This window comes from Miniopterus natalensis, chromosome 10 (genome assembly GCF_054644295.1).
Source record: "Miniopterus natalensis isolate mMinNat1 chromosome 10, mMinNat1.hap1, whole genome shotgun sequence".
Taxonomy (NCBI): domain Eukaryota; kingdom Metazoa; phylum Chordata; class Mammalia; order Chiroptera; family Miniopteridae; genus Miniopterus; species Miniopterus natalensis.
The window spans coordinates 47,820,950-47,848,381 of record NC_142090.1 but is presented as its reverse complement, the minus strand read 5'-3'; the positions used below and the strand labels follow the sequence as shown (position 1 = coordinate 47,848,381).

Here is a 27,432-nt window from a genome sequence, read left to right as displayed (position 1 = left end):
TTAAGTTTGAATTGGGTCACCCTTCGGAATGCACTTATGTATACCTAAGTAACAAATAAGCGGTATGTACTCTGACTGGAAAAACAAAGAGTAAATGAAAAAGAAATGGAATGGAGGATTGAATGTGACATTGCTACTGTTATAGTAATCTGGTTATTATTTAACGGGAAAGGAGCAAATGGGAGACTAGATAACATAGGCATGCCATTTATACAGCTTTGCCAGGGATCTGCAGTTAACATTCTCCAAGTCTGTTCCCTGCAGATCACTGGGGGAAAGGGACTGGACAAAGGCAATTTAAACACATGCCCTCTAAGGTCTGGGTAACATGGGAAGGTACTTAAATGTAAGTCACGCCTGGGAAAAGTCAGTGGCCAGAATAGGCGTGGCCACTGCAGGCATAAGAAAATTTGATAGTTAAGTTCCTGAACAAAGGAGTACCTCTCTCGTTCTCTCTCTCTTGCTGCTCCCACCTGAACTCCTTTCACAGGGGGTAGATCCTCTGCATTTGCCCACGTCGCTCACAACCATATGGGACCCACACAATGGACTCATGGACTAATGGATTGAATATAGCCTGATGCTACAATAGACCCCTCTCCACCATGGAATGGAGTGAATGGAGTGGCTCCATTCCTAATTTTGGCTCTGCTGGACCCCCAGCTGCACCTTTTTCAGAACTAGGTTAAGGACAATGGGACTTTGCAACTGAAGAAATATAATTCCACACCAATAAAAAGCATTCACTCTCCTGTGCAGGTCTTAGAAAATTCATTTTTTCAAGATATCACAAGAGCCGCCCCACTCCCACTAGTGTAGGGAAATTGGACCCGACTGATTTCTCTGGCAACAACTTGACTGAAAACAGACAACAATGGGTCCAGATGACTGTTACCACTTGAGCCAATGAAACAGAGACATTGTTGGATCGTATATGTGTGGTTATTCCCATATTGCCAGCCATATGAGAGAGCAGTAATGGTCACCCATGAATATCTGCTCTGCTCCCCGCCCCCATAAGCCAGCTGCTTATATTGGGTAGAAGGACAAAGATTACATGGGAAAGTAGGAATTAAAGTCATGGGGAAGTAGGAATAGTATAATGCTAACAGGTTACAAGCAATGTGGGCTGGAGGTTGCAAAGGTCAGGTGCCTTTGGGATTCCATTGTTTTGGGAAAATGGTGGTTAATCTTTCCATGATGATAGACAGTTCTCAGAAAAGAAAATGGACCACATCCCAAGGGTAATTCCCATTTCCCGAGGTGTACAACTCCCAGCCAGGTTAGAAAGTGCTTTTTCTAGTTAGAACAGAACAATCACAGTAAACAGAACATGATTAATATTTCTTAAAACTATAGCTAACAATCACAATCAACAGAGCATGGACAACATCTGCCCCTAACATTACCTGTATGAAAATTTTTAGTTTTAATTCTAATAAGTACTTGACCCATTTGATAGCATCTTTATTAACCTAATTCTTTAGTATAGCATCTAAGACCTAATATTTATATATAGGTTATATAAATCAAGATTTTCCAAACTTTATTCTGAGAAAATACTCAAATTCAAATGAAAATTTGAGTCTGATTTAAATAGACAATTCAAGTTTATAAGGAGAAAAATTTTTCCAGTGATATTATCTGTGCTTCCTCAATCACAATGTTTTCTCTTTCACCTCTATGCATGTGCAATTTAATATAATACCTACTAAGTACAGGCCATTTAACACAAAGGAATTTCATTTGGTGATTACTATCCTCAAATAGAACATAAAGGTCTCTGTTTCTAAACCACTGGCAAAGGAACTGATTACCTTTTGAGGCTGTAAAATAAAGCACCTCAGTATAAAAAGCAAAATGTTAGGTTTATTATGCCTTTGGTTTCAGATCATTAAAAACTTTAGACTTGGGAATCATATATATCTGGGTTTAATGCTAATGTTGAAATCAGACACAATGGGTCCTTGCCTGTTGCTACTTCAGCCAATTAAGCAGAGATGTGGTTGAATCATATATGAAGATTTTATTCCATTATTGCTGGCAAAATTGGAGAACAGAAGGATTTGTCCACATAAAATCTGCTCTAACCCACCCCCCAGAAGCCAGTTCATTATATTGGGTAGAAGTACAAAGATTACTTGGGGAAGCGGGCAAAAAGAATATACCCACAATATGGGTATAGTGGTTTACAGGTTACAGGAAATGCAAATGTGGTCTGGGAGTTGCAAAAGGGTGAGGAGCCTCCACAAGTGGAGTGGGTTTCTGGCTGGGTGTTTGCAGATCTATGGAGCACCTCTGGGACTCCTTTGTTTCTGCTACAAGGTTGTTCATCTTTCCATGATGATAGGCAATTAAGGAGAATGGTTTGAATTCCAAAGTCAACTCCCATGTCCCGGGACATACAACCCCCAGCCAGGTTAGAAAGTGCTTTTTCTAATTAGAACAGAACAATCACAGTTAACAGAACACGATCAATATTTCTTATAACTATAGCTAACAATCATGGTCAACAGAGCATATTACTATTTCTGCCACCAACAATGTGAGGGTTAAAAAAGTATTAATACTTTTCCTCCCACCTTCTAAGTTCTTCTGGCTGGGCTAATATATTAACAGGCAGATTAACAGGAGGCAAAGTTTTAATACATGTACCTGGGGAATTCACATAGGCATGATAATTTTAAAGACAGTGAGGCAACATTGGGTAAATGAGACATTTTGGACAAAGGGGAAAGGGGGAACGGGGTATTAGATTTCAGAAGTGAGAATCAGTGATTTACAGGTAATTGAGGAAGAGGGGAACATATATGGCAGGCAAATTATTTTAGGCAACTCAGAAATAATGGGCTTGTATCTAGCTATCAGGTACCTGCCTAAAGCCCTTTTGTTTACCATACCTAATTCAAATTAGGCTAAGGGGATATCCTAAACTCTATTTCCTGAAGCAGATTTCTCTGTCTGAATCTCTTGGCCAGGAAAGGGGGCAGGGTCAAAGGTTCTGAATCTTGTTTTTTAATAAACAACTTAAAGTCAATGTCTCAAAAGGGCAACTTCAGGGTGGCAGATTCTTGTTTCCCTTTACTAGCTCTTTCCCTTTCATCCATTAGCTGTGTAGCCTTGGGCAAGTTGCCTAGCTTCTCTCAGCCTTTGTTTCTCTATCTGTAAAATGGAGTTAAAAATATGTAGCCATAATCACAATAAGGTGATGCATGCAGTCCTAGTGCAGTCCCTGACAAAGCAGACAATCATCACATTCATGAGATAGTGGGAATAATTTTGAAACCGTGTGCCAGAATGCCAGCTGCTTTCCCTGTTGAAGTAAAGCATTTTCTATGTGACAAGAATGTTTCCTCAGAAAATACAATGATATAATTTAACCTGCTTCTCTTGACTGTTTGGAAAAGGTTAAACTTATAAAATATACACAAATTTCTGGTTCATTACTAGTCAGCTTATCACATGTCTACAGGGACATTATGATATGAATTTAAACTAGAATTTCAGAGTTGAGTGAAATTTCACTTCTTGTTTGTTCCAGACAGACTCAGTATAGACTTTATAACATTACAGAAGAGTTTTGGGTAAGCCATTTTAAAGGTTTTCATCCAAATTTCTTAATATGACATTGATTGAACTTGACTAGCTATGGAGTTTAGTGCACTTGACCATTCACTGTTCAAGATCATCACATTAACTTTATCTGTAAAAATAAATAGAGTAGTATATTATTATGATTTAAAATTTCTAGAAAATATGTGTTCCATTCCACAGCTAGAAAAAGAAAGGTTTCTTTGCAAATGCAGCATATATATGTGCATGAGTGTCTGTTAAAGAAACTAGTATTGAAATACAAGTTTGTATAACATTAGAATCATACCTGCCTGTCATTTGTGCTCCACACAACTTGGGTAGATACAAAACAAAAATAAAAACAAACAAGAAACACTTGTTGCCCTATTCTGACTATTGTAGCAATAAAAGTGAAAGAAAAGTCATCTTCAAATCTGAAGAAAGGTAGTATGCAGATTGTGAATAACCCCTCAATGGTCCCATTTTCTACACAGCTTTCTGCCCAGTGTTTAATCCTATTTTCAAATGGAATTGTTGATGTTAAAAATATATAATTTAAAGGAAGTGGGAAGGCCACTTGGTCTGTTGTCTCCCAAATGCATTAAAAATGTCTCCTTGGTAAGGCACATTGAAAAAACATATAAATTACAAGGCTCGTGAGAGCCACTATTGAAAAATACTGTGCCATATCTTCAGGTGATGTTTAAGACAATTACTGGAGGTAACTACTACTCACTTTCCTTTCAGAATCATTTCAAAGGATCAGCTAAAAATGCTGTTAACTCTAAGAGACTCAATCTGTCAAAAGGTATTAAAGTGACATACCATTAATGCTAGTTCAACCTAAAAAATCATCCTGTAATGAAATGCTTTATATAAACTCAGGAAAGGTAGAAAACTCACAGTTCTATTCTACATTAGCCAGTATGTGAGATCCATAGTGGTGAGATATGGAAATGATAATTTGACTCCCTGCAGTGGCTTAGTAATGGCCCCTTAATACTTATCCACAGATGTGTTTGCTTTTGTGAACATGTCTTAGAGACCTGGAAATGACATTTCACCAAAATGGAGGATTTGGAAGAAGATATGAGTAAAAAGAAGGGAAATTTCTTTTCCTTGCCCATCTCCCAACATTTCTGCTAGTGCATAAAAACATAGACATCAACATACACACACACACACACACAGACACACACTTTGAACTGAGGCATGTCTATAAAGAGCATTTTTAAAGTGATGTGTGTGTGTGTGTTTTCAAAATGAGAGCACCAAACACGGAACCAGTATTACTGTCCTCATACTTGGGATAGTCATATCCTCCATTCCTGGGCGTCAAGCCTTTAGTTTGGAGGAAAAGATTAGATGATATTGACATGACTACAAATGAGGACCAAAGGAGACCAAAGTGTCACAATATTTTACATCCTTCTGAAATTTGATAATGAAGCACCGTCTGACTTTACAAAGGTCAAGCCAGGAGAAAATAAAAGCTAGCCTGCTCTCTCAATGATTTATAATTTGACCAAATTCACAGTCTTTATCTGATCAAATTATTTGATCCCCACTCAGAGGCATACATCATGAAGGAGTTTTTAGGTAAAGAATATGACGGAGGGAATTTTCTCTTTAGCCCACACAAAAGTCAGAAATAAAAGGGAATCTTCTTCAGGAGCAGAAACTTCATGACCCAAGGATCTTAATATCTCAGTTCTCAAATCATAGATAGCTCTACACATAGGCAGGCAGGATGATCATTGAGAAAATGTTATTTAAAGAATGCTTTAACACCTTGGACTTGTTTCCCCATTGCCCATCTTGTCTCCATCTTTCCTCCTTCCTGCCTTGACATTTCCCTTCATTAGGTAGGCACTTAGTCTCTAGAAGTTTGCTATTGAATATGCTGCCTGGGAGATATTTCTGACATTTGCTTCAAGGGCAGATTGGTTCATTAGCTTATCTAGCTAACACCTGTGTCCCTGATATGATAAAATACAGTTACATTTCATTGAAGAAAGAGAAAATACATGTCAAATGGATATCATCATTATCATTTTGACTTTCATAAAATTGTGTTCAAATATCCCTATTGTCTCACTCTAATTTATGTTTCCAACTTATTTTCCACACTTCCTTTCCATGTTGCATTCACTGGCCTCTGACTCTTCCTCGCATAGACCTGACACTTTTCCACACCTGTGGCTGCTCATTCTCTTTCCGAAGCCCACACAAATGTCACATCCTTGATAATTTGTCCATTGGTAGATGAGATCACTTGAGACAACTATATACAGCAAAGATTTTTAGCTCCAATGAGCAGTTATGAGCCACTGAGCAGTACTAAAGTTGGAATGTGCATAAGAATCACCTTGCCAATAATGGAGATTTTTGTGGACCCATCCCCAAAGATTCGGATTTGGTAGTTCTATAACCACCCAGAATACGCAATGTTAATAAGTTCACCAGGTGATTTTAACACAAGTGAGTCCAGGACCTCTTTGAGAGAAACTGCTCTAAAAAATCTCCTTTTTTAAAGTTTCTAGAAAATGGTTTTCAAAACAAAAATGCCATTAAAATTATTATTAAATCTCAGAGATTACATTCCACAAGAATTAGATTACAGACATGTTTACCTCCTACCTCCCTAGCTGGATTCAAAGTACTTATATGGAAGATAGCTAAATGTGGGTTAATGAAATTGCTATTATTAATCACGTTTTGAAAAAATTCAGGAATCCCAAGAACATGATATAATTTGCATCACTTTTGTACTGCCTCTACCAGCTCTGTAGTTAAAGAGTAACAAAACAACTGTTTATGAAAAGGGTAGGTTTAAGGTGGAAATAATTATTTTGCAAAACTCAGGAAACAGGATAAGAGCCTGCAAACTGTGCTCTTCCAACTGGAGAATCCTGTATTTGTAATAAATTCCTTGTGCTCTGGATGAGTTCTGCATTTTCAATGAGGTTAACTTGGCAACATTCTAGTTGATTTTAATAAAAATAGCTGCTTTGAGGACAGGGAGCTGAGGTTGCCAAATTTACAGCTGCCTTGCACAATTACTCTTACACCTCCTTCAGGGCTACTTAGAACCAGTAAGCAAATTAAGTGTATCGATTGCAATTTTGTTGGACTAACCCCCCCCTCCTTTTTTTCTTAGGGAATAAACTTGATTCCTTTCAGTATGTGTCTGTTCAGAGTGATCTCTTTTCCTTTCAGCCATAACACAAAGACAACATCATGGCTGGATCCACGACTTGCGAAAAAGGCTAAACCTCCAGAAGAGTGCAAAGAAAATGGTAGGTTATTAAGTTTTTATGGTGTTTTGGCATTGCACTTCTAGAATGTTTGTGTTTCTTAAAAGAGGGTCTCACCTAAAGAAGCAATAACCTAGTTGAAGCAGTTTTAAAGATGTAATATTAAATGCTCAGAGAGGAGAGAGAATGGACTCGGCGTTTCAGCACTGCCATGTGGTTTCCTTTTTCTGAGGAGGCTGTGCTGGATCTCACGTCTCTGTCATCTCTGCCGGTTCTGTCTGACTCCTGGCCTGACTTTCCACCACCTACTAAGGACTTTTTGTTTGCAGTATGCTTCTCTGAGGACTCTGATCTTTCCATTGGAATTAAATATGATATGTAGAGAAACAGTATTATGAAACTATAAATGTTTGTGTTTTGAAACATAATATTCTGCTAGTTATTAAGGAATCGGTGAAATGAAGATCTATACATATGGCTCCTTTCCTTTCATCAGACATTTAAATAAAAATAATTAATTTCATGAATGTGCTGGGTTATCCTCAGTATTTTCCAGTTCCCCTTAATTTGCTTAAAAATTGACTGTTTCCATGTATGTGAAGAATTTTTTAAAACACTTTTGAGGATTAGATGAATGTAAACCTTGTTTCCAAAATAGGAAATTACACAGATGAAGTCTGTTACTGAAGATAATTATAATTTTTTAAAATATAGAGTGTAATGTTAAAAGACAAGTTTATAACTTGTCTAAAATGATAAATAGCATACTCTCCTGATGACTTATTATTTCACAGCCTTTAACAAATCAGATTACTAGAGGCTTATTCAGAGGCATCTCTCACACTGAAGAATTCTTAAAAGCAGAAAAAGTGATGAGAGGTATTTATACTTTGTAAAAAGTCTTTTAAAAGTCAACTTTTTAAAAAAGTCTTTAATTCCAAAAATCCTATTGTTTTAACAACAATTCTGGCTTTCTCAAATAGTACCTAGAAAATATTATGTATTCCTATGTTATAAGGGAAATGTTCATAAGCTAGTTATACTGAGTTAAATTTAAAAAATGGGAGTATACAATTTATATCTGCACATTTGAATGCATAAGTATCCAGTTTCTAAACACTATCTATGTATAATTGTATATTCATAGCTATATCTGCCATCTATATAATGGTACAATGTATGTGCTCGAATTCCATAAAGTTATTACATCGCCTGGACTTTTGGGCACAATTAGGTTACATTTCACTGACAATATAAAGACCTGTTGCAGTGATAGATTATAAATTAAAATGAGTTGATCTATTATACCTGTGAGTTATGATTTATTTGTGCCACAGATGTGAAAGCTTAGTATATACTAATTAAAATAAATTTGATGTTTTTGCAGTTTGGTGACATTGAACTTCTCAGCTGTCTTGTTCCTTTGGGTTGTTCTTTTCAGTATAAAAGTCCATTAAAGCCAAATTTTAAAATTCTGGGAGCAATGTAGGCGTAACATATTGCATAATTCTAATATTTCTGTGTTATTGGTTTTTCCCACATTGACACTTGTCTGTCTTCTCAGGATGGTAGATTCCTGAAATATGATGTGAGTCACATGATATTGATAAACGAGTTTCAGAATACAATCTTACAGCTCAGAATGATTTATAACTGGTCAATTGCTATTTGTTTTCATTTCCTACAAAATGAATAATTCATAGATTTTATTTATTTTATTATTGGGATGTTTTACAATGGAAACTAGCGTCTACTTAGTTACAATGCTATATACTCCAAACATATATTTTAAGTTTTCTTGTCAAGAGAAGTGCTTTTAGATAACACTGTTACTTCTGTTTTATTTTTCTTTTCTTTAAATCACATAGATTAAAATTGCTTGTTTAAAATGTTGGCTATTAATAGATTGATGTTGAGTCTGCTAGTTAAGTCAGGCTTCTTTATAAGTATCCCAGCTCAACTCAGATCAAATAAAGTTAGTAGAATAATTTTCTGAATGCTGGAGTGTGTGTAAAATGTATATTAAAATTTTGTAGAAGCTCAAGATGATGATATCTTTCTCCAGCAAAGATTTATCTTTATTCTGCTGGGGAAATGGAGTGGAAGGCTAAGTGTATCTCAATCCAGTATGGAGCTGAGCCAACAGGAGATTGGGTTGAATTTTGGGAAAATGCCATCTGTCTCTGGTTTGCTCTTGTTCTTAGGGTGTTTGCCCACCCACCCAGGATTTTAACTAAGGTCTATTGCAGGTCAGCAAACATATACTGTAAAGAGTCAGGAAGTAAATAGATTAAGCTTTGCAGGTCATTCAGTCTCTTTGCAACCACTCACTGTTGTGCAAAAGTGGCCAAAGTCAATTTGTAAATAAAGAGCTTGAATATATTCTGATACAACTTTGTTTATGGACACAGAAATTAGAGATTCATGTATTTTCACATAACAAAATATTGATATTTATTTTTTTCTCAACCATTTAAAAATGTTTAAACTGTTATTAGCTTGTGGACCATACCAAAAATAATGGCAGGCTGGATTTGGTCCCCAGGACAAACTCTGGCCTAGTATGTTCATGTGGAGGCTGCCCAGTGGCAGGTCTTGAACACCAATATTTTAAAAGTGCTTTTCTTCTCAGTAGTGCAAGACTGTCAAAAAATTTATGTTGTTTTTCAGGGGGTTTAGCTTAGTTTTTTGCCTCCAGACCTTGTAGCTTCAGAATTTGACAAATGTAGCCATGAGATAAATGGCCGTGTGTTTGAGATCTCTCAAGTCTATTTTGTCACTTCAGTCCCTCAAGTTTCCTCAATTCAGTGATGGTTTCTCTAACCCCCATCAGTGGTGTTCTTCCTAGGCCAAGTCTGGATTTTTGCCAAAGCCCAGAATCAACAAAATCAGCTGTAAAATCTTCCCTCACCTCTCCAGGTTTCTTTCCTATTCAGAGTCTTTTCCTGTTATTTCAGCAGTTCTTTGATCCCTTTAACTGCTCACTTTTTATATTTTACATAGGTTTGCTATGTGTTCTCATAGGTTTTTACCTGTTCACTCCACCCAACCTAGAAGCAGAAATTTTAGTGCATTAATTTTTAAATTGCACATTTTAAGCATTACTTGTTTGCATACCATAAAATCTTTATTAGTATTACAATTTATATTTTATTAATCATTCAAGATTAAATGTCTAATTACTAAGAAATACCTTATGTTGTATATGTGTGCCTATGATTATGAAGGTACATGTGCATGTGTGTATCTGTAGATATGGATCCGTAAATATATGCTTCAAATATGTTTACATAGGTGCATAAAGTTAATTCCTTAGTCAAATATAATAAGAGGAGATAAGTGAAAAAGAGATGGAAGGAGGTATCAACTGATATAAATTATTCTTGGGCTAGAGAATAAAACTAACAGATGTTTTCTCATTGGTATCAAGGAGGAAAAGGGAACATGGATGGCTCAGTACAACTATATATTAAACAACTGCATATTCTATTGACACTAAAACACTTATTTTACTTTTTTATTTGAAGGATAATACTACTACTAAACATAAAAACATACTTCCTTCTCTCACAACATGGTTGAAAATACTGAAATTATTGTGTTCTATGTGTTTGTCATAGCTCTGTGCATTTTAGGGATTTTAGCACATCTACATGGCAGAAAAATGTCTCCACCCACTACTGGATTCTAATATTAGTATTTGGGGGAGTGCTGTTTAGCAAACCAATATAGTCATTTATAAAATGCCACAGAAAGAGCAGTTAACTATTAAACAATTTGGATGCAAGTTTGGTTGAACTATGTATAAAGCACCATCATATTTGTCCAGCTCTCAGAATCAGCACCACAGGGTTTGTCCCAGACATTTCCAATCACAAACCCCCAATGGTGGAAGATTCCTCAAAAATTATGAACTTCTAATTAATATCAAAAGTGATTCAAGCCAAGTAGGATTAATATTTCCTTAAAGTTTAAATGTAATTAAAATCAGTAGGACCATAGTATTGTACTCAGGAGAGCAAATTGTGTAGGATTTGTAGTCAGAGAAAACTTTACTCAGAACCCAAATCTGTGGGCTCTTGGGCAAGGAAATGAACCTCTTGGGAGCCTAGGTTTCCTTACTGTAAAATGGGAATAATACCTATTTCATGCTGCACCATAGGCTCTAAATAACTATTCCTTTCCTTTCCTTCTGGTATGTTCTGAACTGACAAATTAACCTCATAGAAGACAAGGAGGAAGAAATTCAGAATAGTTGGCCTACAGCCTTGAACTACTGTTGGGTGTCTTGGAAAGATGGAAAAGAACAAGCCCATGTGGGCTAAAATTATCCAGCTAGCTAATTCGAGCCTAATATTAATAGATTGGAGATTTTCACCCTTTATTCTGTTAAACTGGCTCTAAATTTTCACAAAGTTAATAATTACAGCTATACAAACTTGTTGGCTTCATTTCTGTATTCTATATCAATTGTAATGAGTTTTTTCATTTTACTACAGAGAAAATTATGCAATCTTAACCCATTTACCTACATGACAACTGCATTCATCTGACCTTAACGGGAGCTTTGAACCATTACTTAATCTATCATTAAAAATAACCATGTTCAAAATGAACATGAGCAAACACAGCATAATGTTTTGTAATATTTATTAAATGGATTTTTTTCAAGAGAAGGAGATTGTTTTTCTAAAATAATAGAAAATGCTAATTAGTTTTAGGTTGTTTCGTTTTTTATTGAACTTATTGGGGTGACACTAATAAAATTATACAGGTCTCAAGTGCACAATCCCTCAACACATGATCTGTACACTGTGTTGTGTGTTCACCGCCCTAGTCCAGTATCCTTCCATCATCATTTATCCCTGCTTTACCTTCTTCCACCTCCTCTAACTCTCTTTCCTTAATCACCATACTATTGTCTGTGTCTATAAGTTTTGGCGTTTTTTTGCGCAGTCCTTCACCTTTTCACCCAGTTCCCCAACTCCCCTCCTGGACACTGACAGATGTCAGTCTGTTCTCTATATCTGTGTCTGTTTCTCTTTTGATTGCTTATTTTGTTCATTAGATTCCACATATAAGTGAAATAATATGGTATTTGTTTTTCTCTCACTAGCTTATTTCACTTAGCATATTGTAAGATTTCCTTTTTTTTTTTTTTTTTATGGCAGAGTAGTAGTACCACAGCTTCTTTATCCACTCACCTATTGATGGGCACTTGGACTGCTCCCAGATTTTGGCTGTTGTAAATAATGCTTCAGTGAAACAGGGGTGCATATACTCTTTTGAATCAGTGTTTTGGGTTACTTCAGATATATTCTCAGAAGTGAAATAACTGGGTGATAAGGCAGCTCCATTTTTAAAATTTGAGGAAGGTTTATACTGTTTTTCACAGTGGCTGCACCAATTGGCATTTCCACCAACGATACACAAGGGTTTTCTTTTCTCCACACCCTCACCAACACTTGTGTTCCTTGATTTGTTTTTTTGTTTTTTAAATATATCTTTATTGATTTCAGAGAGAGGAAAGGAGAGGGAGAGAGAGAGATAGAAACATCAATGATGAGAGAGTCATTGATCGGCTGCAGCCCGCAACCCTGGCATGTGCCCTGATCGGGAATCGAACCCTGATCACCTGGATCCTAGGTCGACGCTTAACCGCTGAGCTACACCCGGCCGGGCCCTTGATTTGTTGATGGCAGCCATTCTGACAGGTGTGAGGTGATACCTCATTGTGGTTTTAATTTGCATCTCTCTGATGATTAGTGACATTGAGCATCTTTTCATATGTCTATCAACAATCTGTGTGTGCTCTTTGAAGAAGTGTCTATCCAGATGATTTTTCCATTTTTTAATGGGGTTGTTTTTTCGGTGTTGAGTTTTATAAGTTCTTTATCAATTTTGGATATTAACCCCTATCAGATGTATCATTGATGAATATGTTCTCCCATTCAATGGGTTGCCTTTTCATTTTGTTGATTGTTTCCTCTGCTATGCAAAAACTTTTTAGTTTGATGTAGTCCCATTTATTTATTTTTCTTCTGTTTCCCTTTCCCCTAGGAGATATGTCAGAAAAAATACTGCTACGAGAAATGTCCAAGATTTTGCTATGTTTTCTTCTAGGATTTTTATGGTTTCAAGTGTAATAGTTAAGTCTTTAATCCATTTTGAGTTTATTCTTGTGTACGGTGTAAATTAGTGATCTACTTTCATTTTTTTGCACTTATCTACCCAATTTTACCTCAACATCATTTATTGACTAGAATGTCTCTAACCCATTGTATACTCTTGCCTCCTTTGTCATATATTAATTGACCATAAAGGTGTAAATTTATTTCTGGCCTCTCTAGTCTGTTCCAATAACCTATATGTCTCTTTTTATGCCATTATCATGCTGTTTTGATTGCTATGGCCTTGTAGTACATCAGGTACTGTGATTCTTCCAACTTTGTTCTACTTTCTTAATATTGCTGTGGTTATTTGGGGTCTTTTATGGTTCCATATAAATTTTTGGAATATTTGTTCTCATTCTGTGAAATACTCCATTGTTATCTTGATAGGAATTGTGTTGAATCTATAGATTGCTTTGAGTAGTATAGACATTTTAATAATGTTAATTCTTCCTATCCACAAATATAATATATATTTCTACTTACTTGCATATTTTTCTGTTTCTTCAGTAACACACACCTTTGAAAATGCATACTTTTATTTTCATAGTTCAGATTCTGTTTGTGGGACTTGGTGTATTTACCCTTAAAGAGGGACTTTGGCCTCTTTTCTCACTAAATTTGCATTGATAATGATATTGTATTGATACTTTATTATCTTGAGATTAAACATGGCAAAATTAATTTCCCCTTTGAATATTTGTTTTTCTAATATAATAAACTTGATAAGATTATGTCTGTGTAAAACTTTAAAATTTTTCCACTAGACAGAATTTATAAAAACACTAAGCATATTAACTATTCAAGTACTAAAACTTTAAAATTGGAAAGATTCATTTATGTGTTAATATAGATTGCCTATGTTTAAGTATTATGAACAAATTTGAATGTCATTTTTTTCTATACAGATATTTTGGGTGTTTTTGTCTTAAAAATGAAAAATTTTTATATATTTGAATAGAAACAGTTCTTTCACTAAGCGACAATTATTAGTCATGATTTTCAATAACAGCACTTTTTGTTATGCTTCATCCAATAATATAGCATTCTTTCAAGTATTTTCAGCTCAAGAGTACTAAGAAATACCAATGTTTTAGGAATATAAATTTTTGGAAGAGGATAATAAAATTAATTCAAAATATATCATATAGGATGGATACCCCACTATTGCATACTGCTAACGAATTCTGAGTTGCTTATGGCTGGCATCTGTTCTGATTGGTTGGTACCCAAACCATAAAAGTTGCTAATATTATGAATATCTTCCCAGCATTTGTTGTTTATGTAGCTCCCATTTAAACTGTTAATATTTGCGGTAGCCATAAAGTAGTGCCTGGGTAAGGATTTTGAAATTTTTTCCTTCTTTAGCTCTTAATTGCTCAAGTTACTTTTATGTTTAGGAATGAATTTGCCTTGTTTTTACTCCTTAATACATACAAGTCTAAAAATAATGTTGACATCATTGACTCTGTTCTGCAGGGTAGTAAAATCATTTCAAAATTTTTGAAATATGACTTTTTAATTTTATTTTATTTTGAAATAAGTATAAATTCACAGGAAATAAAGGAATGTACAGGGAGGCCTCAAACAGCCCTCACAAAGCCTCTCCCAGTATTGACATTTTAAATAAATATAATACAATATCAAAATCAGGAAATTGACATTGGTACAATTCAAAGACTTTATTCAAATTCCTCTAGCTTTACAAATACTCCAGTGTATATGTATGTGTGTGTGTATGTGTATGCAGTTCCATGAAATTATATCACATATGTAGTTCCACATGACTATGACCACAATCCAGATGCAGAACTGTTCCATTACTAGAAGGCCTTCTCATGCTACCACTTTATCACCATATGCTTCTCCTTCTTCTGCACAGCCCCTGACCTTTAACAACCACTAGCCTGTTCTCCATTTCAATTAGTCTGTTATTTTAAAATTTTTATAAAAGTGCAATTATACAGATTGGGGCAAAAAGTAGGTTTACAGTTGTTCATATGGAAAATAATACAATAATTAATAAATAGTAACATAAGAATAAATTCTGTGTTTCATGGACTCAAAACTGTAAACCTACTTTTGCCTACCCTGTATAGTGCTTAAACTGTTGAGATTGTGTTTTCCACTCAATTTAATCAAATTGAAATTTATTCAAGTGTATATATCAATGGTTTGCTACTTTTTATGTACCATTGTTTATTTAAATATGTACCCATTGAAAGATATTTGGGTTGTTTCCCATTTTTAGCTACTACAAATAAAACTGCTCATACATTTGTATACAGGTTTTGTGATGAACATATATTTTATTTGTTAATAATAAGTGCCCAAGAGTACAATTTCTAGGTTAAATAAAAAGTGCATTTTTAGTTTTAGAATAAACTGCCAAACTATTTTCCATGCTGGCCATAACCTTTTACATTTCCACTAGCAATAAACCAGTCATCTAGTTACTCTGCATCTTTGCTAGCATTTAGTGTTATGATCATTTTTTATTTTAACCATTCTGATAGATATGGTATAATGATATTGTGGTTTTAATTTATATTTCCCCAATAGTTAATGATATTGGACATCTTTTCATGTGATCATTTCCATTTGTATATCCTGCTGAGTAACATATCTGATCATGTCTTTGACCCAATTTTAAATTAGACTGTTTTTTATAATTCAGTTGTGAGAGTTTTTACATATTCTAGATATAAGTTCCTTTATCAGATATGTTGTTTAGAAACATTATCTCCCCGTCTGTAATTAGTTTTCTTCATTATCCTTAACAAGGTCTTTGTGGAAAGAAAATGTTTCAATTTTGATGAAGTTCAATTTATGAATTTTTTCTATCATGAATCATGCTTTCAATATCAAGTCTAAGAACTCTTCACCTAGTCCTAGATGCCAAATATTTCTCATGTATTTTTTAAGCTGTGTAATTTTACATTTCATATTTAAGTTTGTGATCTATTTTGAATTAATTTTTATATAAAGTGTAAGGTTTAGGTTGAAGTTCAGTTTTTCCCCTGTGGATATCTAATTGCTCCAGCACTATTTCTTGAAAAGGCCATGCATCTTCCATTAAATTGTGTGTGCACCTTTGTCATAAATCAGTTGGGTTCCATTGATCTATGTTTTTGTCTGTGTGCCAGTACCACCGTGTCTTGACTACTGCAGTTATATAGTAAGCACTAATATTAGGTAGACTGATACTTCATAGTTTATTTTTTAAGATAGATAGGTGTTTGAATTAATCAAGAAGATATAATAATTCAAAAGTTGTATACACTTAATATAACCTCAAGTTGTATGGAGAGAAAAATGACTGTCTTAAAAAAGAATTTTTCACCCAGCCAGGCCTGGCTCAGCAGTTGAGCATCAACCTAGGATCCAGGAGATCACGGTTCGATCCCCAGTCAGGGCATATGCCTGGGTTGTGGGCTCGATCCTTAGTTGGGGGCGTGCAGGAAGCAGCCAATTGATGACGACTCTCATCATCGATGTTTCAACTCTCCCCCTCTCCCTTCCTCTCTCTGAAATCAATAAAAAAATATATTTTTTAAAAATTGGAAAAAGAATTTTTCTTTAAGCCTTTTTCAAATGTCTCTTGGCCATCTATATATCCAGTTTGGAGAAGTATCTATTTAGGCCCTTTGCCCATTTTTTAATTGGATTGTTTTTTCTTCCTTTTGTTAAGTTGTATAAGTTCCTTATATATTTTGGATATTAACCCCTTATCAGAAGTATTTTTGATGAATATGTTCTCCCACACAGTGGGCTCCCTTTTCATTTTCTTGATGGTTTCTTTTGCTATGCAGAAGCTTTTATTGTGATGTAGTGCCATTTGTTTATTGTCTCTTTTGTTTCCCTTGCCCTAAGAAATGTATTGGCAAACATACTGCTATGAGAAATGTCTAAGAGTTTTCTGCCTATGATTTCTTCTAGGATTTTTATGGTTTCATGACTTACATTTAAGTCTTTTATCCATTTTGAGTTTATTCTTGTGTATGGTGTAAGCTGGTGGTCTAGTTTCATTTTTTTGCATGTACCTGTCCAAATTTCCCGGCACCACTTATTGAAGAAACTGTCTGTACTCCATTGTATGCTCTTGCCTCCTTTGTCAAATATTAAATTGACCATAATGGCATGGGTTGATTTCTGGGGTCTCTGTTCTGTTCCACTGATCTGTATGTCTGTTCTTGTGCCAGTACCAGGCGGTTCTGAGTATAGTGGCTTTGTAGTATAACTTGATTTCTGGTATTGTGATCCCTCCAACTTTGTTCTTTCTTAAGATTGCTGTGGATATAGGGGTCTGGTTTTAGTCCCATATAAATTTTTGGATTATTTGTTCTAGATCTGTGAAATATGCTGTTGGTGTTTTAACAGGGACTGCATTGAATCCATAGATTGCTTTAGTATGGACATTTCAATGATGTTGATTCTTCCAATCCATGAACATAGTATATTCTTCCACTTGTTTGTATCTTCCTCTATCTCTTTTTGCAACTTCTTGTAGTTTTCAGAGCACAGGTTTTTACCTCCTTGGTTAAGGTTATTCCTAAGAATCTTAGTTTTTTTGTTGCAATGGTAAACAAGATTGTTTTTTTAGTTTCTTTTTCTGAAAGTTCATTATTGGTGTATAAAAATGCCATTGATTTTTGGGTGTTGATTGTGTATTCTGCTACATTGACAAATTCATTTATTAAATCTAGTAGTTTCTTGGTGGAATCTATGTACAATATCATGTCATCTGCGAATTATGGCAGTTTTACTTCCTCCTTTACAATTTGGATACCTTTTATGTTTTCTGCCCATCTGATCACCATGACTAGGGCTTCCAGTACTATGTTAAATAAGAGGGGTGAAAGTGGACACCCCTATCTTCTTCCTGTTCTTAGGGGAAATGGTTTCAGTTTTTGTCCATTAAGTATGATGTTCAAAGTCACTAATCATCAGAGAGACGCAAATTAACATGACAATGAGGTATCACCTCACACCTCAGAATGGCTACCATCAACAAATGACAAATGCTGGCCAAGAAATGGAGAAAAGGAAAGCCTAGTACACTGCTGGTGAGAATGCAGACTGGTGCCGCCACTATGGAAAACAGTACGGAGTTTCCTCAGAAAACTAAAAATTGAGCTGCCATTTGACCCAGTGATCCCACTTGTAGGAATATATCCTAAGAAACCCAAAACACCAATCAGAAAAAATATATGCACCCCTATGTTCATAGCAGCACAGTTTACAATAACTAAGATCTGGAAACAGCCCAAGTGCCCATCAGCAGATGAATGGATAAAAAACCGTAGTACATTTACACCATGGAATACTACGCAGATGTAAAAAAGAAAGATCTCTTACCCTTTGAGACATCATGGAAGGACCTGGAGAGTATTATGCTAAGCAAAATAAGCCAGGAGAACATTTAAGGTTTACTCTTTAACAACTTTCCAGTATACAATACAGTCCTATTAACTATAGTCATCATGATGAACATTAGTTCTCCAGATATTATTCCTCCTATAACTGGAAGTTTTTACATTTTCACCAACATCTCCGTTTCCTCCCATCCCCAGCCCTACTATCAGTATTCTACTCTTTGTTTTTATGAGTTCAACTTTTTTATATTCTACATGTTTTTGAGATCATATAGTATTTGTCTTTGTCTGTCTGATTTAGCATGCATGTTTTTGCAAGTGGCAGGATTTCTTCTTTTTTATGGCTGAATAATATACATATATATGTCATATATGACATATTCTTTATCTATTTATCCATCTTTGGATGCTTAGGTTGTTTCCATGTCTTAGCTATTGTGAATCAGACCACAGTGAAAATAGGAGTGCAGTTTTCTTCTAGGTAATGATTTAATTTCTTCAGCTATATATCCAGAAGTGGGAGTGTTGGATCATATGGTAGTTCTATTTTTAATTTTTGAGGAATCTCCATACCATTTTCCATAAGAAGCTGTACCAACTTACATTCCCACAAACACTGCATAAGTGTTTGTTTTTTCATGTCTTCACCAATACTGGATATCTCTTGCCTTTTTTAGGACAGCCATCCTAAAAGGTGTGCATTGATATCTCCTTGTGGTTTTGATTTGCATTTCTCTCATGATTACTGATGTTGAGCACCTTTTCATGTACCTGTTAATCATCTGTATATTTTCTTTCGGAAAAAAAAAAGTTTATTCAAGTCCTTGCCCCATTTTTAATTGGATTATTTCTCTTTTATTTTGCTGCTGAGCTTATGAGTTCTTTATATATTTTGGATTTTAACCTCTTTTCTGATAATGGGACTTAAACCATAAAAACATAATATATATAGTTTGCAAATGTTTTCTGCCATTCCAGAGATTGCCTTTTCATTTTGTTGTTTGTTTTTTTCTGTGCAGAAGCTTTATAATTTGGTGTATCCCCACTTTTTCTCATGTTTGCTTTTACTTTGGTGTTATATCCAGAAAATCATTGCCAACATCAATGTCAAGGAGCGTTCTCCATATGTCTTCTTCTAGGAGTTCTATGGTTTCAGGTTTTACATGTAAGTCTTTAATCCCTTTCAGGTTAAATTTTTTTTTTGTTTTTATTTATTTTATTTTGCTTTATTTTATCCTCACCCAAGAATATTTTTTTATTGAATTTTTTTTTTTTTTTTAGAAAGAGTGGAAGGGAGTGGGGGGGGAGAGAGAGAGAGATGGAAAGAGGGAGAAAGAAAGAGAGGGAGTGGGATCACTGGGTCAAAAGGCAGCTCCATTTCTAATTTTTTGAGGAACCTCCATACTGTTTTCCATAGTGGTTGCACCAGTCTGCATTCCCACCAGCAGTGTGCTAGGGTCCCCCTTTCTCCACACCCTCGCCAGCACATGTCGTTTGTTGATTTGTTGATGGTAGCCATTCTGACAGGTGTGAAGTGATACCTCATTGTGGTTTTAATTTGCATCTCTCTAATGATTAGCGACATTGAGCATTTTCTCATGTGTCTCTTGGCCATCCGTATGTCCTCTTTGGAGAAGTGTTTATTCAAGTCCTTTGCCCATTTCTTAATTGGGTTGTTTGTCTTCCTCTTGCTGAGCACTATGAGTTCTTTGTACACTTTGGAAATTGGCCCCTTATCAGATACATCCTTGGCAAATATGTTTTCCCAGACCATGGGGTTCCTTTGTATTTTGAGGCAGTTTTCTTTTGCTGTGCAGAAGCTTTTTAGTTTGATGAAGTCCCATATGTTTATTTTTTTTTTCTTTTATTTCTCTTGCCTTAGGAGATGTATCAGTGAAAAGTCAACTATGTGAGATGTCTGTGACTTTACTGCCTATGTTTTCTTCCAGGATTTTTATGGTTTCGTGACTTACATTTAAGTCTTTTATCCATTTTGAGTTTATTTTTGTGTATGGTAAAAGTTGATGGTCTAGTTTCATTCTTTTGCATGTATCTGTTCAATTTTCCCAGCACCACTTATTGAAGAGACTGTGTTTACTCCATTGGATACTCTTGCCTCCTTTGCCAAATATTAACTGACCATAATGGCGTGGGTCTATTTCTGGGGTCTCTGTTCTGTTCCATTGATCTATATGCCTGTTTTTGTACCAGTACCAGGCCGTTTTGATTACAGTGGCTTTGTTAGACAGTTTGAAGCCTGGTAATGTGATCCCCCCCACTCTGTTCTTTTTTCTCAAGTTGGCTGCAGATATTCAGGGTCCTTTTTGGTTCCATATAAATTTTTAAAATGTTTTTTCTAGGTCTGTGAAATATGCTGTTGGTATTTTAATAGGAATCACATTGAATTTATAAATTACTTTGGGTAATATGGACATTTTAATGATATTAATTCTTCCAATCCATGAGCATGGTATCTTCTTCCACTTGTTTAAATCTTTCTCTATTTCTTTTTTCAGTGTCACGTAGTTTTCCGAATACAGGTCTTTTACATCCTTGGTTAAGTTTATTCCTAGGTATCTTATTATTTTAGTTGCAACAGTAAATGGTATTGCTTTTTTAGTTTCTCTCTCTGAAAGTTCATTGTTGGTGTATAAGAATGCCATTGATTTCTGGATGTTGATTTTGTATCCAGCTACCTTGCCAAATTCATTTATCAAATCTAGTAGTACTTTGATGGAGTCTTTAGGGTTTTCTATGTACAATATCCTGTCATCCTAAGAATCCTGAAACATTAATCAGAAAGAATATATGTACCCCGATGTTCATAGCAGCACAGTTTACAATAGCCAAGATCTGGAAACAGCCCAAGTGCCCATCAGTAGATGAGTGGATAAAAAAGCTGTGGGACATTTACACCATGGAATACTACGCAGCTGTAAGTAAGAAGAATCTCGTACCCTTTGGGACAGTATGGATGGTCCTGGAGAATATTATCCTAAGTGAAATAAGCCAGGCAGCGAAAGACAAACATCACATGATCTTGCTTATACGTGTAATCTAAAGAACTTAATAAACTGATGAACAGAATAGATTCATTGACAAGGAAGCACAGATGAGACTGAGGAATGTCAGAGGGATAGAGGAGGGCAGGTGGGTGGAGGGGGAGAGAGTAACCAAAGAATTTATATGCATATATGCACAACCCAAGGACACGGCCAATGGTGGGGAGAGGGACTGGAGAGGGGGAAGGGACGGGGTGGAACGGGTCATTGGGGAGAAAAAGGGACATCTGTAATATTTTAAACAAAAATAAAAAATAAAAATAAAAAAAAGCAAGAGAGGGAGAGGGAGAGAGAAACATCAGTGTGAGACTGTTTGCCTGCTGCACACACCAAAACTGGGGCCAGGAACAAACCTGATACCTAGGTATGTGCCCTTGACCAGGAATTGAACCAATGACCCTTAGGCCTGTAAGCCAATGCTCTAACAAATGAGCGATGCTGACCAGGGCTGTTTTTATTGATTTTAAAGAAAGAGAAAGGGCAAGTGAAAGAGAGCAAGAGGGAAACACCGATGTGAGAGAGAAACATCGATGAGTTGCCTCACATGTGACTGAGGATCAAGCCAGCAATCCTGGGCATGTGCCCTGACTTGGAATCATACTGACAACCCTTCAGTGCACAGGATGATACCCAACCAGTTGAGCCATATCAATCACAGGTCAAGTTAGTTTTTAAGAGTGGTGTAAGATAGACGTCCAATTTAATTTTTCTGAATATGAATATCTAGTTTTCCCAATACCATTTATTGAAGAAACAATTTTTTCCTTTTTACATATTCTTGGCTCCCTTATCAAACATTAATTGACCATAAAAACATGGATTTATTTTGAGCTCTTTATTCTATTCCATTTGTCTGTGTCTATTTTTATGCCAGTGCCATATGGTTTTGATTAATTTAGCTTTGTAATATAGTTTGAAATCAGGAAGTGTGACATTTCCAGCTTTGTTATTTTTTTTCTGGATTTCTTTGGCTCTTTGGGGTCTTTGTGGTTCTATATGAATTTTAGCATTATTTTTTATTTTGTGAAAAAGGCCATTGGAATTTTGATAATGTATTGAATCTATAGATGGTTTCAGGTAGCATGGACATTTTAACAACATTAATTCATTCAATTCATAAACATGGGGTGTATTTCCATATATATTTGTCATTTTCAATGTCTTTTATTATAGCTTACAGTTTTCATTACATAGATCTTTCACTTCCTTTATTTAATTAATTTATTTCTTTTTTAAAAAATACATATTTATTGAATTCAGAGATAGGAAGGGAGAGGGAGAGAGAGAGAAACATCAATGATGAGAAGGAATCATTGATTGGCTTCTCCTGCACTCCCTCTACTGGGGATCAAGTCCACAACCTGGGACTCAAACTGTGTCCTCCTGGTTCATAAGTTGATGCTAAACCACTAAGCCTAGCCAGCTGGGTCAATTTGTTTCTTAATATTTTATTGTTTTGATGTCACTGTAAATGGGAATATTTTCTTGTTTTATAGATCATTTATTAGTATTTAGAAATGCAACTGATTTTTATACGTTATTTTTTTATCCTGCAACTTTATTGAATTTGTTGGTTGGTTCTAACAGCTTTTTATGGTGTCTTTAGGATTTTCTATATATAAGATTATAGCATCTGCAAATAGAAATAATTTTACTTCATTCTTTCTGATTTGGATGCCTTTTACTTATTTTACTTGCCTAATTCCTCTGGCTAGGACTTCTAGTACTATTTTAAATAAAATGGTGAGAATGGGTACCCTTGCCTTGTTCCTGATCTTAGAGGGGGAAAAAATTCCTTCTTTTTCCATTGACCATGTTAACTGTGGACTTGTCAAATATGGCTTTTATTATTTTGAAGTACTTCGCTTCTATACCCAATTTGTTGAGACTTTTTATTATGAAAGGATGTTTATAATAAATGCTTTTTGTGCATCTATTTAGATGATCATATTTTTTATCTTTCATTCTATTAGTGTGGTGTATCAGATTTATTGATTTACATATGTTGAACCATCCTTGCATCCCAGTGATAAATCCCACTTGATCATAATGTATCAACTTTTTAATATGCTGCTGAATTCAGTTTGCTAGTAGTTTGTTGAGAATTTTTCAGTCTAACTTTATCAGGGATGGCCTGTAATCTTTTGATGTAGTGTCTTTATCTGACTTTAATATCAGGGTAATGCTGATCTCATAAAATGACTTTGGGAGTATTCCCTCTCTTCCACTTTTGGAAGAGTTAGAGGAGAATTGGCATTAATTCTTCTTTAAATGTTTGCTGAAATTTACTCAGGAAGCCTGATTCTGGGCTTTTCTTTGTTGGGAGGTTTTTGTTTACTGATTCAATCTTCTTACTCATTTTTCATCTTTTTTTCTATTTCTATATGATTCAGCAGTTTGTAGGTTTCTAGGAATTGTCACATTTCTTCTAGGTTTTTCAGTGTATTTGTGTATAATTGCTCATAGTAGTCTTACATGAGCTTTGCATTTCTGTATTATCAGTTACACTAACTTCTTTTCCAAATCTTATTTTGACTATTCTCTCCTTTATTCTTTAATTAGTCTAGCTAAGGGTTTGTCAATTTTATCTCTCATTTTATAAAACCTGCTCTTAGTTTTCTTGATTTTTTTTCTGAGTATTTTTGTAATCTCTTTTTGATTAATTTCTCATCTGATCTTTGTTATTTCTGTCCCTCTGCTAACTTTGAGCTTTGTTGTTCTTTTTTGAGTTCTTTGAAGTATAAAGTTAGGCTGTTTGAGATTTTTTCCTTAATATAGGCATTTATTGCCATATATTTTCTCTCTGTGCTTCTTTTGCTGCATCCTATAAGTTTTGGTATGTTGTGTTTCCATTTTAAATTCTTTTAAGAAATTTTTTTCATTTACCTTTTGATTTCTTCTTTGATCCATTTTTTTTTTTTTTTTTTCTTTTCAGGATTGTGTTGATTTCCACATATTTGTGAATTTTTCAGTTTTCCTTCTCTTACTGATTTCTAGTTTTATTCCATTGTGGTCAGAAAATATACTGGGAGTGATTGCAGTGTTTTTACATTATCCAAGATTTGTTTTTGTGACATAACATATTATCTCTCTAGGAGAATAGTCTATATGCACTTGAAAAGAATGTGTATTCTGCTGCAACGGATTGAATGTTCTGTATGTGTGTCTAAGGTCATTTGCCCTAAAATACAGCTCAAATCTAATATTTTCTTATTGATCTGTCTGGATGACCTATTTGTTGTTAAAAGTGGGGTACTGAAATTCCTTATTATTATAGTATTATTGTCTCTTTCTTCCTTCATACTTATGAATATTTGCTTAACATATTTATGTTCTCTGATGTTGGGTTCATATATACTTACAATTGTCACATTCTTCTGATTAATCTACCCCTTTGCTATTTTATAATGACCTTCTGTGTCTCTTAAGTTTTTTACGTAAAGTCTAATCTGTCTAAGTGTAACTACCTCTTTTCTTCTTTTGGACTTTTTGAAATGGACATTTAAATTAAAGTCTTTTATGTTTGTAGGAAATGTCCCTGTTTAGGTTTGGTATGTAGATTCTGGCCTATTTTGTAGGCTGTTTCCAAATGCAATACAGTTTTCAGACTCTTTCCAGTGCTATTTTGGTCACTTTATTTCTTCTTACTTGGGAGTTCCTGATAAGTCTCTGCCGGTACCACCTGCAAAGTGTGAAAGGTTCTTTCCTCAGACTTTGGATTTATGGGACAGAAAAAATTTTTCCCTTGCCTATGCTCTCTGTTCATCTTGTGCTGGAAGGTGTAGGGAATGTATGGTTCACCTGCTTGGGATCCATTGAAACCACCACTGCAGGTTTTTCAAGCCACCACTCCTGATGGGGCATTTGTTTAACTTTCTGGGTTCTATTGATGCCACCACTGTAGGTGAAAGGAGCCCACTGCTATGGCTGGGTATGGATGGGGGGATAAGGCTGCCCCCATGTCCCTGTTAAGCTTCCCTTTTCCTGGTCCTTTGGCCAGAAAGAGTAGGCTTTCTCATTTGTTTGTATATGCCTGTTGGTGTTCCATGTAGAAGGTCTCCCTAGAACCCAGTCTAAGATATATAAGAGATAAAAAGAAAAAGAAAACCCTTGGAACTCATAGTGATATCATTTTCAAATCATGAAGTCCATAGCCAATCTACTTTCTTCTTTCCACTTTTCCAGCCTTTTTGATTGTCTATTGAATTGTCTCTAGGGTATTTAAAGGGGAGAAACAGGGAAAAGCAAGTTTTACACCATCATGTCTAGGACCACATGTTTAAACATGACTTCTGATACTGAATGATTACAATATTTAAAGGGTATTTCCCCTGCACTCGCTCTGTTAAATCTACCAACACTCAGTGAGGTAGGTAGAAATTTTTCACTTTGATTTTTCAGGTAATGATGCTATAGTCCAAAGTTGTAAGGGCCTTAACAAGTAGAAGTAGAAAATGAGGCTTGAATCTCAGCAACATGGATCTCAATGTTATGACATTGAGCAATATGACAAGGTGCTTTAGCCAGAAACATTAAGCCTTAGACATATGTTTTTTAAATGGTGAAAAATATATTTACTTTAAAATTTTGTATTTAAAATAAATAAAAAGGAACTTTTAAAATGTATTCTCAATATTTTCCCTAGGCCATTCTATCTGTAAATAGACCCATCAGTGTAATTTTATGATAGAAACAATTTAAATGCCATGTGATTTATGTTTTTAAATTAATACAGTGAATTTAGCTCTAAAAGATATTTAAAAATGTGTATTAATTTATATTCTGTGTTCCTCACTTTAAGAAAACAAACAAGCTTCTGTTCTTTTTTATGCCTTCACAATTTCTAAAAATGTCCACTACAGTTCACATAATGTGGGAACAATTTCTGTAAGAGCTAAAGGTAGGTCTTTGTCAATTATACTGTGAGGCCCAGCATTATGTATCCTTCAGTGGTTAGATCTGTTCACCAATGTAGAAAGCAAAACAGAGAGGTGAAGCACTGATCTGAATATTACAGGCAAGTTCTTTCAGAAGTGGGAGAAACATGGTGTGGAGAGGGACTGGGGAGGGGGTTGGGACGGGGTGGAATGGGTCATTGGGGAGAAAAAGTGACATCTGTAATATTTTGAACAAAAAATCAAAAATTAAAAAATTAAAAAAAGAAGTGGGAGAAACATCCAGATCATCAACCCTAAGTGAACACTAACTATGCCTTATACTTCAAAAAAAAAAAAAAATGAAAAAGAGGCTTAATTTCTGTTGCAGAGGTGAGATGATCTGATTTTCCTCTTGGTTCATGGAATTTTAAGGTTTTGTAAATACTATAAATCACAAAACAGTGCCTTCCAAAGCTGGTGACCATTGAAAAAGCAAACTTTTTATGACATCTAATGTATGGTTGTGGCCTAACCACCAAGCATCTCAAAGTGTCTGGTATATATATGTTCAATGAGGCCACTCATACATAGTTAAGGGCCTATCATGTTACATTAAAAATCCATGTCTTCAAGGAATTATATTTCCAACACTCAACATTTGATGTGTTTTTTGGTGGAAACACCTTGAGCTTAAAAATTTACCTTCAGACAAGAAAAGACAAACATTATATGTTGTTTTGATACTAAAATTATGTGAGGAACCTAATAGATTTAGAACCACCACTTTGAATCAGCAAACCAAAATCAATGTGAAATTTTATTGATTCTTCCTTGTTCTTGAACTTCTTATTAGTACTGATAAATCAGGAATATTATATTATTGTCAATTTTTAACTCAAAAGATTAAATATTGACATATTTGTTTCTCAATATGTTTTTATTTTTAAACAGGTCTAAGCTCTTAATTTCCACAATATCTTTTTAACTTATTTTAATTTATATCGTTTCTTTTTGCCTTCAGACTTGTGCACTTAACCCAAATCTTTCCTTTGAAGCTCCTCTACTTACTCTTCCAAGGTTAGGAAGCTATAAAAAAAAAGTAGCCTTTTCCCTCTCAG

The 27,432-nt window shown here is 35.0% G+C and overlaps 1 protein-coding gene across 1 annotated transcript in view; it reads left to right on the top strand.

Annotated features, from left to right (window-relative positions):
* The window catches only part of MAGI2 (membrane associated guanylate kinase, WW and PDZ domain containing 2), a 1,282,556-nt gene that overhangs the window by 850,008 nt on the left and 405,116 nt on the right, over positions 1-27,432 (top strand). The window contains exon 6 of the mRNA XM_087821115.1: positions 6,793-6,872. Coding sequence (XP_087677241.1) covers positions 6,793-6,872 — 80 coding nt within the window. The remainder of the gene's footprint in view (positions 1-6,792; positions 6,873-27,432) is intronic.